Source organism: Perna viridis, chromosome 9 (genome assembly GCF_037379345.1).
Source record: "Perna viridis isolate PV_CMFRI_1.1 ecotype Kerala chromosome 9, ASM3737934v1, whole genome shotgun sequence".
Taxonomy (NCBI): Eukaryota; Metazoa; Mollusca; class Bivalvia; order Mytilida; family Mytilidae; genus Perna; species Perna viridis.
This window is the reverse complement of record NC_142453.1, coordinates 35,010,793-35,031,313: the sequence shown is the minus strand read 5'-3', so window position 1 is coordinate 35,031,313 and position 20,521 is coordinate 35,010,793. Positions and strand designations below refer to the sequence as shown.

The 20,521-nt window shown below is 33.4% G+C and overlaps 1 protein-coding gene, 1 long non-coding RNA gene and 1 pseudogene across 5 annotated transcripts in view; 2 read left to right on the top strand and 1 right to left on the bottom strand.

Annotated features, from left to right (window-relative positions):
* Positions 1–10,037, top strand: part of LOC148607971 (uncharacterized) — a 103,752-nt gene extending 93,715 nt beyond the window's left edge. For all 4 annotated transcript variants that reach the window (XM_088545818.1, XM_088545819.1, XM_088545821.1 and 1 more), the window contains 5 exons: positions 1,934–2,026; positions 3,554–3,749; positions 4,088–4,156; positions 4,926–5,229; positions 6,448–10,037. In XM_088545818.1, the coding sequence (XP_088401944.1) occupies positions 1,934–2,026; positions 3,554–3,749; positions 4,088–4,156; positions 4,926–5,229; positions 6,448–7,318 (1,533 nt within the window). In that variant the 3' untranslated portion in view covers positions 7,319–10,037. The remainder of the gene's footprint in view (positions 1–1,933; positions 2,027–3,553; positions 3,750–4,087; positions 4,157–4,925; positions 5,230–6,447) is intronic.
* LOC148607969 (uncharacterized) lies at positions 9,267–19,804 on the bottom strand. The gene is made up of 2 exons (XR_015915289.1): positions 19,546–19,804; positions 9,267–10,152 (listed from the first exon to the last, which is right to left on the bottom strand). It is a non-coding gene; the product is annotated as an uncharacterized LOC148607969 (long non-coding RNA).
* On the top strand, positions 14,352–15,713 carry LOC148607970 (uncharacterized; annotated as a pseudogene).
* Positions 19,805–20,521: the final 717 nt, after the last annotated feature.

Here is a 20,521-nt window from a genome sequence, read left to right as displayed (position 1 = left end):
AATGAAACTTTCACACAATCTTAATTACATATTCTTATTGTGCCCCTCTTATTTTTGATATTGATCCAAGTTCATTTTGAGGTTTCACATAGCAAAACATGGACTTTGTCATTTATAAATATTGAGACATTGGGAACCCATCTCTTTCGTGTTGTTGTAGTTGTCTGTAGATACTAGGTTTCGTATGATAACTTGAATATAAGTTGGTTGATCTTTATAAAATTTTATATCAAAGTTTTAAACCACAATATCAAAGATTGGTATTGATTTTGGAGGTAACAGCCCATAAATCAGTATTTCATAGATTTTAACTTGATAACAACAGTAAAAGAATAGGAATGTCTATGATATTGTACCGCAATACTTTATACTACAATAGTTCTAAACCACAAAAGAGGAGGTTGGTATTGATTATAGGGGTTAAGACCCCAGTTATTTTAGAATTAGGGGACAAAAAGGGACTGAAAACAAGCATTTCATAGTATTTAACTATATAACTTCATTTAAAGAATAGGAACATCCAGGATATTGTTCCACACTAATCTACATCACAGTAGTCGGACTGGTATTGATTTTGGGGGTAAACACTTGAACATTTTAGAAATCAGAAGTCACAAAGGGGACCAAAACAGGTATTTTCGGGACAATAACTTGACTATAAGTATAGATCTCTGAAATTGTATCACAAAGTGCCGTACTTCCAAAGGAAGGTGGATTGATTTTTTAGGTTAAGACTTGAACTTTTGTGGAATAAAGGGCCTGCAAGGGACTTGAAACAAGTATCTTTCTTATTTTTGGACAATAATTTGAATAAAATGAATGGATCTCATATAATCTTTACTACAAGGTGCCAGACTACAAAATGAAGACTGGGATTGATTTTTGAGATTGTGACTTAAGTCAAGCAAAAATAAAGGGCCACACAGGGACCAAACACAATTTTTTTCTGAATTTTGGACAATAACTTGAGTAAAAAGAAATGGATTATTTTGAAATTGTACCATTAGGTGCCATACCCTCAAAGGAAGCTGGGTTGGATTGGTTTTGAAGGTTTTTGCATGGAACCATGTAGGAAAAATTGGTCAAAAAGTGATTTTCTCATTCAGAATTTAGTGAATGGATATTTTTTTGTTTAAAGAAATTTTTTATAAAAACTATTGACCCTATTATACAAAATATCTGTGTTAATTGAAAAATAACTCTTCTGTGTTACAAATGTAAAAACAAAAACAGTTGCACATGTGTACTGGTGTTAGAAAAAATCATTTTCACACTTACTAGGATGAGATGTGAGTAGTTTCATATCATATTCATTCAAGTACTTTCATATCCATCATTTTTTCCCTTTTTTTTGTTCATCATTCATACCATATCTTTTAGATTTTGGAACAAAATAGAGCATGGACGTATTTTGAATGTTTTTATGATTGATGGTATATGTTATAAGTCATAATACACCTCCAGTAAAATCTCAGGCAGAGATTGTTTTGTTTTGTAACTCATGTTTTCTCATTATAATCTCATGGTAAGAGTTATCCAGGTTTTGATTACAAATTTAGTGCACAAATTAAGAATGTCTAAATATATTTGATGAGTGCATTAGAACTCAAAATCAGCTTCACAAAAGTGTTATATATTAATCCTGATCAATTTTCTCATTTATTTAATGTTCATGTAAAAGGTGCATTAATTTGAAAGAGAAATCCTTGCAATTTTTCCCATCTTTGATTTATTTAGATGCCTACATAATTGAATATTGAACATGAAGCTCTGCATCTGTATCTAATGATTTACTGCTGCTGAAAATACTTCAGGCATTTTTTTGTGTTTAATACTAATTACTAACAGTAACTTTTCAGAACTAATATTTTAAACTTTGATATTTTGATTGGCTGTTTTTGTATGCTTCATTTTGTGTATGATGTGATTGCAGAGGGTCACAGCCGGGCTACACCCCACACAGATGCTGCACCCCCTACGAGATAGAGATAAGCTCCCACCAGCCACTACATTGCCCCAACAGAAAGTTAGTGTCTTTTTCATACACCTGTCTTAGCACTTTCATTCATACTGTCATTTCAGAATTTAAAATTTATCGTTGTTCAGTTGTTATATAAATGAACTCTTTAACTATAGACCAGAAGTGTTCTGTATTTTTTCACTTCAACAACATGCCTTGTTGACTAATCATGAAAATCTGAATTAGTATTATTTCCAAAAAAATATTTAAAGAAAATCTTACAGTTGAAATAACGTATTTATAACTGATTTAAGACTAATTCATGCAAATTTTTGAGCATACTCAGTTGGTACTTCCGCCAGGTAAGTACTAACGGTGTATGTAAAAATTTGAATAGTTTTAACCAGATTTTTGAATGAAGGTATTGCAACCCTCTTGCAGAAAAATCAAATGAGCCTGTTGAGAAAATGAATACAAAAAGATTCCCAGTTTTACCTTTTAATACTTTTTTCATCCTGAGATGACAATTATGTAAGATATTCTGAACTGACAGTCATACATAATCACATCATCGTAGTGTATATATATCTGTACATCTTGTCTTGTCATTTTTGTTTTGTTTTACATTTATCTCTATGTCTACTTAGTATTGCTGTAACTACAATGTTGTTTATATGGTAATCAAATTTCACTAGATTTTTCAAAATTTGTGTCAAAACAAAGTCTGTGGTCTTGAGCAAAAATACTGAAAATGACTACTATATAACTACTAAATGTTACTGATGCTGTACGAGTTGATTTTGATAAACCCAAAGATGGAACCCCTCTGTAACCTGCATCAAATGATCTTAATATACTCTCAATTAGAACAGAATTTTATTTAATTATCTGTTACCCTATTACCTAAGTTACCTTCAGATTTACAGTTCATTAATTTTAACCTCCAAGGCTTTATGAAATAAGCATGATGATTAGGACAGGGTGGCTTTAGGCTCAGTTCCTTCTCCTATAAGAATATATTTTCTTGACTTTAAGACATTTTTTTTAATTGTTGCAGGGTCTTCTTTTTTCATAAAAATATTCCCAATAAGGACTCCAGATTTACAATAGTTTTAATGGATTCAATGTTTTTAGATTATATTTTCATATTTAACAAAAACTATCAATATTTTTTTTTAAATTGCAAATAAAGTGTGAAAATCTCAAAATGTTTGTTCTTTTTACAGAACGCCCCAGTATGCCTTTATAACATGCAAAGGTCATGACCTTTTGTCAATTACTACAGACAGAATTGTTTTATATATCAATATTTTTTACTCTTGTTAGATTGCCTACCATTTTTTAAAAATATTTTGTCTACTCAATTTGATTTAGTGCTGTAATAACTACAATGTTTTTTTATTGTGATAATAAACATGGTATTAATGACAGTAATTACACAGCCTCTTGGGAATTTCTATCATTACTGAATCTGAGTATTTCCATTGATATCATAAGAATTAACTTAATGTTACACTTTAAATTATTAATTTTGCAATATTGAACGCATGCAGTGATTTCAAAATTAACAATAAATAATTCTATTTTTTTCAGAAGCCAGGAAAGTGGAATGCAGTACATGTGAGAATAGCATGGGAAATCTACCAACACCAACAGAAGCAACTAGAATTACAGAAGGGAGTAGAAGGAAAAACAGTTGAGCCGTTAAGACCCCCTAGTCATTTGTTTCCTGGAGGATCTTTACACAGACCAACAGACTTGTCAGCTTCCTCAAGTTTAATGTCACAAGGTATTACATCAAATTAAATTATGGTCAAAGAGGAGGTAATCAGTAGGATTTTACATTCAGATGAATATCATACATATTTAGTATGAATAAAACAACTTAAATTGGACAGTTTGAGAATATTATCAATTAATGTAAGATGTTTATAATCTCTATTAAAAAGAATCATTTATATAAAAAAAAATATAAAATAAAAAAAAATTGTAGAATGTTGAAATATTTTAAGATTTTTGACTTTAGTAAGAGCGCTTATTGATATCCTAGAGTTTGCAGGCCTTTTTATTTTAAAGTATAAAAATTGTGTCAAGGTAAAGTAATGATTTTTATCTTCCTTATTTTAGCTTCCCACAGTCGAAGTAGCTTGGAGCCAAGTCCTGTTCATAGTAGCTTTCTAAACCCCATGCATTCAGGTAAGTCCCATAATCAGACACCTTCCTTAAAGAAACCTAGCAATTAAATTTCCTGTTGTAAAATATTTCAAAAATTGGAAGAATAATATCAAATCAGTTGTAAATAAACCCCTTCCATTTCCTCCTGTTACACAGCCAAATGTGCCACATATGATTATCATAAGGTGCTCGATTCATATGATAATCATATGGTAATCATATGACAGTCATATGATATCTAACATATGATAGTCATATAATATTGAACATATGATAGTCATATGATTATCATATGATTCTCATATGGTAATTTTGGCTTAAAAACATATGATAATCATGTTTGTGAAAAAACATATGATTATCATATGATAACCATGCGATAATCATATGTATACCAAAACATATGATTATCATATGGTGCTCGATTTATATGATAATCATATGATGCAAACTATATGATTCTCATGTGTGGCATATTTGCCTTTGTAGACACCAGAAAACAAGTATTGTGGCAGCTATTTTTGGGAGGATGCCAATATACCATATAAATGTACATTTTTGTGGTAATCTAGTTCTCTTGAATTTTTGTGGTTACCAAAAAAAAACTGCAAAAACTAAAATCAAAAACTATATAATATTGATTTAACTTGGGTAGACCAAGATTAAAGATGAAATCCCAAGTACCACTAGAGACTGTAAATATAAAAAAATAGAAACAGCAGAAATAAAATTACACCAATTACAAAAATATTCTTTCCACAATAATTAACTGTGTTTTCTTTTCTTTCAGGAACTTCCCCTTTCCCTAAGCCTTCGCCATTTTCCATGACAAACCCTTTGGGATTTGGAGGGCTGGGATCAGCCTCGGGGGCATTTAGTGGCAGGGACATGCCAGCAGTTCCTGGTCTGACCTCTCCACATGAGTGGAACAGGTTACATCGAACCCCACCCACCTTCCCAGCAGCCCCTGCTGCTCATACTGCACCATGGGGGAAGAGGGAGGAAGGGGAAAGTGACAGGGCTGAAAGAGGTGACAGAGGTCCTGAACCTGGTGTTCTTGCTTTGGATAGAAGACGGGAAGAAGAGAGGGACAGGTGAGCTATAGTGAACAGAAAAGAAATAATTGATGATTTCACTTATTTTACCATTTAAAACAACATCAGTGTGTACATTTATATTTTATGGAGTTAAAAGTTGAAAGTCATAACTGATGTCATTCCCCATTGCTGGACTATGATTACATGTATCATCATGATAAAATAGGGATATAAAAGTGTGGTGAAGTAATGAGAAATACACTACAAAGAAGCTGGAATATAATACTGACTACACAGTTGTCTAGTGTACAATATTTCATAGAGTTCTCCCACAGAAGCCATTCTAGCCAGGCCAGTATTATTGTAACAACAGCTGCACACAGTTAGGTTTTGTTTTATCTCATAATAGAATAATCTATCAAGAAATGCAGTCGAAATACCAAAATACTTATAGTTATCAAAATTATATTGAATAAGTTTTTGCTACCTCAAGTGTTAAGATACTTTGTAGGTGACAAAACTTATAAACTGATCTATTTATGTCTGAAATTCCCTGTTTAATGATATGTTAATGGGGTAGTTTTATATTTATAAAACAAGTAATAATGAATTTAAAGGTCAAATTATTCATGTATGTACCTGTATGTGTTTCTGACCTTTGAGTCATATGAATATTTAATGGGTGATGAGTAAATTATACTCGTCTAGAATTAGTGTTTGAAAACAATTTGTATTACCCTCCTAACACATCTTTTTTTATTTGTTAACTTCTTTTAGTAAGGCACATTTCATTGATGCCCACTTGATTTATTATTTGGTGAGAGTCAAATTTATATTTATTTGTGTACATATTTCATGTACACTGTTCGTCACAGACTGTTATGTTAGGGGCACCCCACCTTGACACAAGGACAATGTACTTACTGAAATCAGTATGAAGCATCCTTCACCCTAGTGTAAAAGTATCATGAATGGGTGTTAACACAACAGGAGTACACGTTAACATGCTAATTAGTTAAAAATAATTAAATTAATCTTCCAATTTGAAAGTTGGGTGTGATTTTCTTGGGGCACATAGTAAAATTCATGATCAAGGTAGCATGGAGCTGGAAATCCAGGCATGGTGCAGCACCATGCTTAATTGGTATAGGGAAACATGCAATGTATATATCACTTATAAAAAAATTATTTTCTTGTATTATGGACAAAATAAATTATTACATTTCCTTTGCTTTATTCCTTACGACCTGAGTAATCTCTCTGTATTTATTACAGGGAAAGACGAAATGGTGAACATGAGAGAAGGGTTAGCTTGGATGACAGAAGTAGAGAACGAGACTTAGCTTATATGAAAGATTCCCACATGTCTAGATCACGTTCAAGGTCAAGGTCACCATTACAAAATGGCCGTGTTGGGTCTGCTAAGTCTGACAGTAGTTATGAGAGAAGATTTGATGATAAAGGAGGACTCAAAATAAAACAAGAAAGAAGGGAAGATGAATTAATTCTTCAGGCTGAACGAGATAAACAACTACGGACAGATTATTTACTTGGGCGTGGCCCAGCTACAAATCCATTAAATATGAATGTATTGGACCGTGCCAGATTTTTTGGCCCATCACCATACTTATTGGGAGATAGGGTTCCTCCACATCCTGCATTGTTAAGTCAGTATGATAAAAGTCCATTAGAAGTGAACTTAGGACAGCATAGACTGCAAATGCAACAGGATATGGAGAGAGAGAGAGAACGCATGTTAAGTCGTATGCAACATCCAGCATTGTTTGACCCAACAGATCAGTTACGGAAAGAGGAATTATTGTTCCAGGATGAAAGAGCTCGAAGAGACTTGTTAGAAAGACTTTATGATCCTCAAAGACTAGCTCTGGAGCAGAGTCGATACCCACATTTCCGAACTCCAGACCCGCTCTCCTCTCACTTTCCAAGAACAATAAGCCCTATGATAGGGCATGCCAAAGGAGGATCTCCAGCAGGATATCCCCCTCCATTAATTCCTTCCTCTAGTGCTACTCAGTCACGGACACAGTCACCTAACATAGGGCGAACAAAACCTAGTGCAACAGAAACCAGTGACAAAAGGGAGGGTTATTCCAATTCAAATGATCCTAGTATTCATAGTAGATAAGAGTTATCTTTCTTTGAATATAATGTTTTGTTGTTTTTTTTTAATCTAATCAGTGCTTCTAAAGCAAGAATAAAGTGATCTCATTGGCAGCTATTTATAGTTACAGTCAACATTTCAAGCAGTCCCACATTCTTGTAAAGTTTCATATGACTTTAGTATAATTCAAGATTCATTTTTCATTTCAATTAAAATCTTTTGTTTTGGATGATAAGGTTAAAAATAAAAATTTTATGGTTCTTAGGCATTGCTTCAATAAAATCTAGTCATTAGTGTCATCTGTAAGCATAAAATGAACCCTGTTAAATCAAATAGAATTTGCCTTTCGTTTTTGAAATTAAGATCATATTTTTCACTCAGGATTTTAATGTTTCACTCTTGTTTTTATAGTATATTCAACTCCTCTGATAGCAGATTTTTATTTTTATTATTGAATAAAATGTTTCTGATCAAAGAACTAATAAAGGTCAGTGTCATCAAATAAATATGGAGTAATCTAAAGACCAGTTTATCTATGTTGTAACTTCATATTACGACTGGTATTCAGAAGCTATGATGGTGTTTTTATAGGGCTTTTTTATGCATTAAACAACTATTTGAGTGCAATGCTAAATCAGTTTTTACCAAACTAAATTTTAGTACATATTTGGACTTTTCTAAGTACAGTAGTAAGAATATTACCTTGGAAAATTTGAACTTATACGCTAGTATTTAATTCACATAATGGGTTATAAAAACTTGTTGCCAAAGTGAGTACTTTATTGTTTAGACATATACAAGTACTAGGTCAGCTGTAAAAAATGTAATTAAAATTCTTTATTAAGAGTGGAGAAAACCAACTGTTTTCAAGTTGTGAAAGCATAAAAAATCTTGATAATTTCCTAATTTTTGCACTCAAACTCTGCTGATTTCCAACTTTTTTAAAGCCAAAAAGTGCTTGACAGACTGGTATACTTAATGCAACTGTAAAAATAACAAGGAATTGAAATTAAAAATGAAAAGTCCTTCATTTTGACTGACAAGCATGTAAAACATTATTGTTTAACTGTTTTTGTTCCTCAACTTGATGTAATTCATTTAGTAAAGTTAGTCATGTGACTTGGGAAGCTATCATGCAATATTAGGTACAGTGGTCTCTCTCATTCCAAATACATGTATATTTATTATTTATTTTCCATTGTACTATTGGTGTCAATTTTTATCATTTATATATTCACTAGATATCATGGTATTTTTGTAAATGAAAAACTCTTAAAATCGCTTATTCTAAAAATGTACTAAAAGACAATTGTTGCCATTTTATCGCAGACAAAATCACTTCATTGCAAAAAACTTTGAATGGGTTGTTGTTATGTAAAAAGTGTGTATTTGTTTGAGGCAAAGCCTGAGGTTATTGTATGTTGTCATAATCTAACATAAAACATATGTAACAAAATTTATTATTTATTAATCATCTCAGTCAGTGCTAATCAAAACTCAGTCAATAAACACTGAATTATGTCAGCTTTGAAATCTAAGTAGGCATACTGGCATTATTTCTGGTAGTGTGAGGCTGATGTTGAATTTAGTCTTTCAAAAATTGCTTTGTTCTCTTGTTCAGCAATGTCAAGTTTCTTTCGATACTCATATTGTCATTTGAAATAAAGTATCAAGTATTTTATCATGAGATAAAAAAAAAATGGAGATGAAGAATAGATATTCTACTTGCTGATAGCAAAATCTCTATAAACTGTATTTAGTAGTGATAATGATTTTTTCAAATCTTTTAACTATTGAATTGTAAATTGCATTTTGAATTGAAATCAAATATAAGAAATGTATCGAAGTGCCGATTGTGTTTGAACAAATGTGAAGATCGTCCATAGAAACATTTTACATATCCTTTGCCTTTTGTCATGGTATATTGCTTCTTATCTCACGTTGTTATACATGTAGCATCATTGTAAAACTGTTTCTTTTTTTTTTTAAATCTACATAGCAAGAGAGGCAATATCATGTATATCTTAAGGTGTTTTTGTTCCTATATTCTTTCTTTCTTTGAAAACATTTATCCAGATTTTGTGTGCTTTGAAATATAGGCAGAGTTTCGGTTTTTGTTGAAACAAAGTTTTTAATTTGAGTAATGATGAGGAGCTATGGTTAAGGGTAAAAAGTTAGTTTATCATAAAGTTTATTGCAAACATTATGTAAAGAAGGGACTGTTTCGGCCAGAAAGTTTTGAAAAGTGAGTAATTTACTTTCCTCTAAGGGCTGAGTGAATGAAACCTTGCTGCCAATTACACTCAACAAATGTTCTATTTTAAATCTTTGTATAGTAACATATTGTAACTTCAAAATCATCTTTGCTGCACTTTATTAGGTTTTTATCAATTCCAATATTTACTAACAACACTTATTGTCTATCTTCTTACTTGTTTTAATGTCGATTTTTAAACTGTTTCCATGTATTAGAATTTTTAAATTATCAATGGATTTTTATCAAATGCATCTAGATATTGTTCTTTTTTAAATTTTTGATAGAATCGTGAGATATATATATATATATATATATTCATTATATGATATAGAATGTATGACATGAATTGTTTTTTTTTTTGTATAAAAAATCCAAAGATTTTTGATGCAATATAATATTATGATAAATTGTGTGAAATGTGTCAATGACATAGGTCACAATAAATGTTTCTATTTAAAATAGAAATAAAAAAGTACTGAAAACTCATATTACTTCTGTTTTACTGTATCAAACAATTGCCTGACCATTTTCATACCTAGAAATGTTTCACTTAAAGCCGCTTCTTGGTTTTGGTATGTATCAATCCGCTGGCATTGAGGCTCTGGCATAAAAATTATTACTAGGCTTTAGCAATACTCACTACAAACAGTTATTTCTATTATACTGTACTTATTTGCATAAAAATGGTGGGGTTATGTATTAAGTGAGGATAGACATGTAAAGTTATACACTCTTTGTAGGTCCTTGAATATCTTTTACAATGATCCTAGAGTGATCTTGTGATTTAGACAGGTGTTCAAGTAAAGTGTTCAATACAAAGTACCTGCTTTTGGTAAAAATCGAATAATATTTTTACCATTTTTCTGTCAGGGAAAAGAGGTATGGGATCTTCTTATACAAAGGTACAAATCGAAAATATCATAATAAAGCTTTGAATAGATACAACTTATCCAAGCCCAAGCAATGGTGAGATGGTTCTGTCTTATAACAGATATCAAGTAATATATTACAAATTCCCAACTTACTACGTACTACAGTGTACCATTTATAAATATTTGAGGTGATATAATGGCATCATACTGTTGTTGTCGTTGTCCGGACATTTGATGTGAGGATAATGACGAGAATAAATGACATTTACCACTTAATTTAGGCTACCACCCCTCCCACAAGCAAGTTCTTATTCTAAGGGAAAGAGAATAGAAGTTTTTGAAATTTTACAACAGCGCCATACCACAAATTAAGATGTGGGGTTGTTACTTTACCCATTTTGGAATAGGGATGAGAAAGAAAGATTTTCCTGATGTCCTGATAGAAAAGTGAGTAAAGTTTATAGATATCTTTGAAAATGAATATAGCTGAAATATTGCTGCTCGGACGTTAAACCGGAGCAAACAAAAAGAAAATGTACCAGTAGGTGCCGAAACTGCCAAAAAATGGCTGGAATTAATTTTGAAGCCCATAATAACGACTTGAACCATTAAATAATTAGGGGTAAAAGGTAAGTTTTTTTTCTGGACAATAATTTAAGCAAAAGTGAAAAGATTTTAAATTGTACCACAATGTGCCAGACCATCGAAGGAAGCGGGAGGTTCCTTCGAATTCAGTGATCTCCGACTCAGCGTATCGAACTAACTCTCTCTAAGTCGGGTCTGTTCGATTGGTCAATCGTTCTCGTGTCCTGAAATACGCGAAATATAGGCTATAGGACGTTTAACCACAATCAATCAATTAATAAAACAAGTCAGGACTTTTGCGGAAGCGGCGGAACTTCCTGGTTTAATTTTCACCATCTTGTTTGCCTATCAGTTCGATAATTTTATTATTACCCTTTAATTCGAATTATAACCGTTCACTTTCTTTGCTCCAATATATATGCACCTCCAGCTGAGTCTACATTAGTTGCTCGATAAGAGTGGTGTGACTTTTACATAGACTTTCTTAATAGAGCGTGGATACTTTCTGATTAGCTTCTAAGACAGGGACAGCATTTGTTGATATCCCAAATACAGTATTTTTATGATCGTCATCACATTTTGATTGAAATATCTTCAATTAGATTTTACATTTACCGAACTGTCAACCAAGCGAAATTGACGCTTACCGAAATATTGTACCTACTTGCAATAGGCAGAACGAACACAACCACCTCAAGTTTTTTATGGTCTCGTTAAATATTCCTTCAAATAAGAAGTTTTAAAACCTACTTTTAATTATTTTGTATTGGACCCTAAAACTACACGTATATAAAATACATACAAGCAAAGGTGCATAGCATTATAGCAATATCATCTACTTGTTCAACAAAGAGCTGCCTATGGCAGATTTTGTTCGCCAAGAAGGATAACAAAATTATTGTGAAACTGTTTACTCGCGTAGTGGTATTGATCATTTGTGGATGTACTCGGAAGATCTGTCAGATATTTTTAAATCTCGCTCCTTCACAGAAGTTAACACTATTAAAACTTTTGACTTTTCAACAGTAAATACAACCTCACCCTACGATCACTTGAAAACTCGACTTGAAGAAAGCATCCAGGAAGCATTCAACTGCATGCTTATTCTAGTGAAGTTGTAGTTCTACATATTTTACAAGTACAAAACAAAAAGACAAAAGCTGGTACATTGATCAATAGATTATCAGTTTGATAGAGTTTCCTCGACAACATATTTGTTGTTTTTGGTGGACAATTTTTCAAGACAGTATCGGCACTCCAATGGGTACGAATTGTGCCCCTCTCCTAAAGCCAACATGTTTCTTAATCTAACGAAACAGAGTTCCTTAAAAAACTTGTGAATGACAAAAAGGTTAAATAGGCCAAACTCTGTAATTTCACGTATTGATATATTGACATTGTTCACTCCATCAATAATCCTGAATTTAAAGAATGGCTTCCGTTTATTTATCCATCAGAACAAGAAATGAAAGGGACCACTGACACAGCTTTCCCTTTCGTAATTTTAGACGTTCATCTCGAACTTGACCTCATCTAGTAGACATCTCAGTACAACACAATATCTGACAAACGACACGTTTAAAACCTGGTGTAAAACACCTTCCATTTTGTAAATGACTGCACCAAGTCATTGCGATGGTTTCTTACCTTGATAATGCCATTTGTTATACGGACTTTCTTTTGACTACCCAAGCATCAGTTCAACCATAATGGAAATTCGAGGGGGGATTTGGTAGGGACATCGAGAAACAAGAAGTGCTGCTGAACTTGCAAACACTTTGATTCAATTTACGAACAATGTTAGTGAAAGCGCACACGATTTACAAATAATTAAACCCACCCGAAAAAGTTCCACAGAGAAAATAAAGTCAAACGAAAGATGTAAATTTAAAAACAACTTGGGAATACAAGAATGCAATTTGCGCAACAACGTCTAAATCATGAACATGAACTACGACTGAAACCTTACAAAATGACAAAGGTAGTTAAGTCACATAAAGAGAGATAACCTTCAAAATTCCACGCGTTTTAAAATCAAGTTACTGAACTACAATCACATACCAAATGAAGATATTCTGATTTAAGTGTAAGTTTTTGTAAGAATCTGGCAAAATGGGAAAATATCAGAAGCATGCATTTAAAAAACCCAACGATCTGACAATGTAATATTTGAAAAGACCATGGTTTATCTGATCTCTGCATCATTGACTTTGCTAAGAAATTTTTCAATAGAATGTTAGGAAAATTAAGTTTTTAAAAGATTTATCTGCCCTTAAAAAATCATTTTCAGTGCATTTCAATAAAATTATAACTCAATTTGCCAATATTGTCCTTTTCCTGAATCTGAGGGTACAAATAGTCAAATTACACTATCTAAATGATGTTTTTTTTCATACCATGTTCCACCCACTGCCCGATTCTTACAGAGACTGATACTCAATTATTAGAATTAGATGCGGTAGATTAACAGTCAAATTGGAATGACGAAATAAAAAAACCCTACAATTACATTGCTGAATCAAAACAAGGCAGGACAGAAAGACATTGAAGAGCTGCGTACACAAATGAGTGTGATACAGAAGTCTAAGAATAACATTCAATATAGGTATTACAGTCAAGGTTGGATGACTTTGAATCAGTAAGCCACGAAAAGTAAGCACAGAGGAGAAAAAAGAAAACAAAAATTCAGAAATAAGTTCCTTTCTACAATCAATAAAGGAAAGACTGGCAAAAATGAAAAATAGCCAAAAGGATGTTGTAAATCAGTCAAACGAAAACCAGGAAATGTTGCTTCGATAGACATGGTTATTGTAAATTAGGGAACAGGTGCCGATATTTACACGTACGAAAACTCAGCAATGATAGTAAATCTGAGCCTGAACGTAAGAATGAAAGACTGGAAAACAAGAAAACACTATTGATAGAAAGTTCAATTCTTGGTGCAATCAATCCATCAAGATTAGATAAAAACGTTGATATCCTGACGCACCGCGGTACATCAGTGTTGGATATTTGCAATGACAATAAATACAATATAGATATTTATATATGCATTTACAAGGAGGTGCTTGTAAATTATTTAACGTAACGTTATCTGTTTGATATGAATACTTTCCGAGAATTTCGAAAGACTTGTCTGCGCAGTTTTCCATTACATATATTCATGGCACCAAGTATTATTGAAAGTTAAAGGTGTTTTCAATTATTTATATTCATAGCACCAGTAATTATGAAAATTGAAAGGTGTTTTTTTTCAAAATTTATATACTTTGTAAAAACTAAGAATATAGAAATTCAAAGGTGAATGTCCGATACCTAGTATAGCAATACTAGGTAAAACGCAATGAATCTTAGAAATAGACAATTACCTAATCAGATTTTTTTTAAAAGGGGAGAGAATTCTGGATTATTAGGATACCTTGTAAGGACAGTAAATTCTCTTTATTCGAGTTTACCACATTTTGAGGGTTCTAATATGGACACTAATGTCAATTATCCTATTTCTAGCACTGCAGGTAGCACTGTTCCAACATTCATTTCTTTAAATCAAATCCAAGAATTAAGTAGTTGCACACCAATTGCTGGGAGTTTAAATTTAACCTCTTACATGCATTTAGATCTGCCCAAGAATTATGTTCTTACAATTTATTTGCTGATAGTTCAAATTCAGAAGCTCCTGTTTGTTCAATTGAAAATCTGTGCACAAATGTAGTCCCGTACCAAGGCTATCAAAATAAATACATTTTCACATGCTATATGCCCCAACCTATGACAAAGACTCAAACTAAAAGACATCACAATACACAACATCAAAGAATGATGACGACGTTTTATCAACCCATCGCCAAGACCGGTTAAGGCAAAATCATAACAATGAATACTTTCAACCAAGTCATAATCAACAGCATTTTCATCAGTTTCATTCAATTCAGTATCATGATGAAGTTAAACCAACATTCATTGGTGACTTGCATCACTCAAACTATGCAAGACAACACCAACTGGACAATAAAACATACCAGGCAGACACAAGATTCAACAAACTAAGAGATGAAAGAAATGCATATCCAAGAAAGATTATAACCGAGTCTTCAATCAGTATTGACTCTTACAGATCATAATTACCGCATTTTAATGGTAAAGGAGACTTGAAGACTTTCAAAGTCTAATTCGATATAATTGCGGAACGCAACAATTGGAACCCAAGACAACAAGCAGAAGAGATCCCTCTAGTATTAAGGGATGAAGCTTTGATCTTTGCATCAAATTCGACACACAAAGTCAGAACATCATACCGTTTGCTGAATGCTGAAATAGAACGTAGATTTGGGAACAATCAGTTTACAGAGACATAGTGGAGAGAACTACAGTCTGTCAAAAACAATAGAAAGAAGGAGTATATGCATATGCTGACAGGGTCAGAGGAATGGTACAGAAGGCATACCCATGGATGGATATTGAATTGTTTGACAACATCAGCATTGAATACATGCTGTCTGGACTACCTGATCAGAGTATAGACTATGACGTACTAACTAGGAGGCCAAACAATATGGACGAAGCCATTAATATTGTTAAATGGCACTTGACATGTAAAAGTGACATAAAAGATAGACCCAAGATAAGATCTGTAGAGCAGATAGAAGAGACATCCTTATGTGTCTATAATACTGAGGACTTAGGGTGTACAAGAGTTGAAGAATAGTTATGTAAATGAAGAAAGATGGAATCATATTGGACTCGATATAAAAGAATCCATGATTAGAGATATGACTGTCCTACAAATTAGTAAATAAGTCACAAATAAGTTCTCTCTACCAAGGACGATGATTGTGATTTACCGTCTATGTACTGGATTCCTAAACTCCACAAGAATCCATACAAACAACGTTTCATAGCTGGATCTGCAAAATGTACAACCAAACCTCTGTCAAAACGTTTTACTTCTATACTCACAACTGTCAAAGAGGGTCTGCAGTCTTACCACAACACTTGTTACTCCCGTAGTGGTATTAATTCAATATGGGTCCTGAAAAATTTGAAAGATCTTTTAGAGACAATCAGTTCAAGACTATTATCTGAATATAATACCATTAAAACCTATGATTTTTCAACACTGTATACGTCTATTCCCCATACTCAGTTAAAATTCCGACTTAAAAACATTATACATCGTTGTTTTTTCCAAAAAGATGGTACACCTAGATACAAATATATAGTTCTTGGTAGAGATTCCTCTTACTTTGTAAGAAATAATTCCAAATCATCTTCCAAACAAACAGAGGAAGATGTTTACAAAATGCTGGAATTTTTAATCGACAACATATTTGTCCAGTGTGGTGGACGTGTTTGCTCATTTACTTTTGTTACTTTGTATGTATGATTTTAGTTACTTTATGTTCTTTGTTGTGTATGTCTGTTTTCCATGTCTAGTCTTTGTCCCTGGATTACATTCTTTTGATTACCGCTATAACCTTGGTTCCCTTGATTACTCTTTCACAGAACCAGAAGCAACGTGCTTTAAACGAAAAAGAATTTGTGATGATGAAAATAGACAAATTAAATGAATATGATGAATCAGTAGAAATCGTTTTAGGTCAAGTTTTTAAAGAAACTGAAGTAAAAGTGAAAAAAGAAGTGAAACACATAATTTCTTAGAGTCCAAGGATGGAAGTAATAGAAGAGGATTACAGTGATGGACAGCAACTTGATTCTGTGTCTGTAGTGATCCCTGAGTCTGAAACCAAAGAACAGATGGAGATGGAGGACAGACATCAACAAAAGTTTGATTATGATACCAATGGAAGTATACAGGTAGATCGGGTACGTTCAGCGACCATTACGGTGTCATTATGTGTCAATGGAAAAATGACTAAAGCGGTGCTGGATACTGGTGCTGAATTGGCAGTCTTGGAAAGCCGTTTGTATTTTGGATTATCAGCAGATAAGAGACCTAAATTGGAGAAAGCTACCAGAAACGTTGTAGTAGCAGAGGCAGGAACGAAAATGGATACACATGGAGTTGTTTCCATGGATGTCCGAATAGGAGGCAAATATTTTCCATGGGAGATGTATGTAGCACCAGCTTTCTTTTCGGATGTAATTGTGTTGATGAAATGGATATCGCCGTGTCCGGATGGATGGAAATTGGATCAACTGTAATGTGGACCGCATAATTGATAATAAGATAGCAAAAATACACTTGACAGAAAATGTAACTGTTCCAGCCAATTCTGAGATAATCTTACCCTGAAAGACAGTATACCCAGAAAATATTGACATCAGAAACTCCATATTACAACCAGTAGTTGAAGACAAGAGTACAATCCTGGTTGCATAGTCATTGATTGATCCATCCCTATTGATTATACCCATAAGACTAGTAAAGATGGAACACCATCCAATCAGATTAAGCAGAATTTTTTTCTTGGGGAGTAGCGTACTGTTCAAGATAAACAAGGTCTTGGTAAACCTGAGGTGCGACAAACAAAAAATGAAGCCATCACACAGTCCGATATCTGTAGGGTACACAACTTAACACGAGCTTGTGAAAATGAAAGTAAAACAGAATTTCATGTTCCACAGGCATGGTCTGATGACAACCAGGAAAAATTAACTCTCAAGAAAGTTATTGGAAAACAAGAAAGGGGCCGAAGTTCCGCCGTTGCGAGAACACTTGAAAGATCTATTTGAAAAAAAAAGTTGCGAGAACATACCTGACAATCAAACAAAGCAAAACTAACTTAAACGCTTATTAGAAACAAACAGGCATTTGCATCTTCAGATGTTAGAACTTGTTCTGTTATAAAACACAGAATAGACACTGCTAGTGGGACATCCCCTAAGACGTAAACATGTAGCTTTTGAAAAAGAGGAACAACAATACCTTCAAGACCAATTGGACAATGGAGTGATTAGACCTTCAGAATCAGCATGGGCCTCTCCAGTATTGCTTGTTAGGAAAAAAGATAACTCTGTCCGATGGTGCGAGGACTACCGTAAGGTCAACGATTTAACAATAAAGGACGCTTATCAAATCCAAAGTATTGATATGTGGTTGGAATGCTTAGCATCAGCTTCTATCTTTTCTTGGTAATACCTTCAGAGTGGTAATTGTTAGCTGTTAGTTGAAGATAAGAATCGTCCAAAAACACCTTTCACCACGTACGGGTTGTACGAATATAATAAAATTGGATTCGGTCTTTGTAATGCCCCAAGTACATTTCAGAGGTGTATGGCACTAATATTTAGAGGTCTCTAGTGGCAAACTTTGCTCGTTTACCTCGGTGACATAATCATTTTCAGTTATGATATACATGAACATTCAAAAAGACTGTATGAAGTACTGAGAAGAATTTTACAGGCAGGATTGAAACTGAACCACCCCAAGTGTGAATTAGTGAAAAAGGAAATATTGTATTTTGGGCATGTAGTAGGAAGAAAATGAAAAAAACCCCAACCCAAATATCATCAAATCAGTACAAGCTTGGAAAGAACCAACATCCACTAAGAAAGTTCAACAATTCCTCGGTTTATTAATTACTACCGCCAATACATTCGAAACTGCAGTGAAATTGCTTCAATAGGTCATCTCATAAGAAAAGATGTAATCGTCGAATGGACAAATATTTGTAATGAATCCTTCTGCAAATTGAAGGAAGCTTTTATTTTACTACCTGTTCTGGCTTATCCATGTCTTGTTAGTACCTACATTCTTGATACAGATGTCTCAAATACTGGAGTTGGAGAAGTCCTGTTCCAAATGCCAGAAGGGAAGGAAAAGATCATGGCATTTGCATCTAAGAAACTTGACAATATTGAGCAGAGATACAGTGTGACACGCAGAGAAATATTAGTTGCTGTAACATTCATGCACTATTTTTGACACTACTTGCTTGGACAGAAATGTTTACTTTGAACAGACCAAGGTTCACACAGGTGGCTATTTGTGTTCAAAGACCCAACCGTACAAGTTGCCAGGTGGATTGAAAGTCTGAGCCAATATGACTATACAGCATCGTGAAGCAGGAGTGAAACATGCCAATACATCAGGGCAACAATGCCATCGTCAGAATGAAGGAAAATCATATCCAAGTTGTACAGAATGTCGAGAAATTAAAGAGGACCGCGAATTCAATACTGACAGACTTGAGCCAAAGACAACATGATCACACAGACCTCAAAATCAAGCACAGTTTACCTCAGTCTCGAATTGGAGCAGTTACAGGGGAGAAAACAGAAACATCAAACCCATGGTTATCAAAATACACAAATAAAAAGATCAGTACCTTCCAGAAAGAAGATCCAGATTAGATACATCTTCATCAATGTTTTGCTGATAGTAAAGTTTCAGGAAGAGATTCATATGCTAACCTTAGTCTAGCTACAAGACAGTTTTGGCTCAAATGGGACAACCTCATATTGAAAGATGGTGTAATTCATCAAAAATGGAGAAACAACACCAATGACCAAGAACACTTACAACTCCTGGTCCCTTTTGTCTTACGAAAAGATATTCTGATAGCATCCCACAATACCTTATATGCAGGTCCTGGGAATAAAGAAAACGAAAGAGATTAAGAACTCCTTCACTTGTCGATTTTAGAGTTGGTAATCCTTAAGATCGTATCAGTATTGACATAATTGGTCCACTTCCACAAACTTGAAAAAAGAACAGGCTCCTTTTAGTAATAAGAGACTACTTCAACAGATAAATGATAAAAAAAATATTCAGAAGATTAAATTCGTCTGGACTGGACCTCACCTTATAACAAAAATTCCGTAACTTCTTATTTGAAATTTGCTTCAGATCGAAGGTTGAAGTTGTGTACTATAATAAATTAAAACCCTATATAGGCGAAATACCAAACTGGATGAAGACAAAAACACAAATATGAATTTCAAATAGTTCGATTGCAGCCAATTTCGATATTTTGAATTTGTGCTATTCTTTGTATTTTTCAGTACTGACCATGTCAGCTGTGTTTTTTCAATGTTCAAGATGCCCATTTAGAGGGGCCAAAAATAATTCATTTTTTCACCACCTGGCAAGACTTGCTTCAAAAAAACAAGTTCCCTACTGTTGTCAGCCATCTCTTTTGCTAAATGGAAACGCCATTTTAAAGCATGCAGAAAATATTAAAATATGGACATTTCTTAAGTGGATGGTCAATTGTGTTTTATTTGATTGTTTATTGTTTTTTATGCATTGTTTATGCTTAACATATGTATATGGATATGCCGTGAATACCTTTCGGTCTGTAACATAATTATCAGACTCATGGTAAAAGTTAAACATACATGTAACGTAATGAGCACGAGTCGTAGAATTGTATAGCGTCGTTATTGATATCGCACCATCACTATGTTTTGTGAGTCATATAGTTAATATTGAGAAATGTAGTAAAAATGACATATTTATTTTCATTTAAATTTTGTTTAGTTTCTTGCAACTAAAATTAGTATTATAATGCTTATATGCTGTCTTTGCTAATTCTGCGATCAAAATTCTTT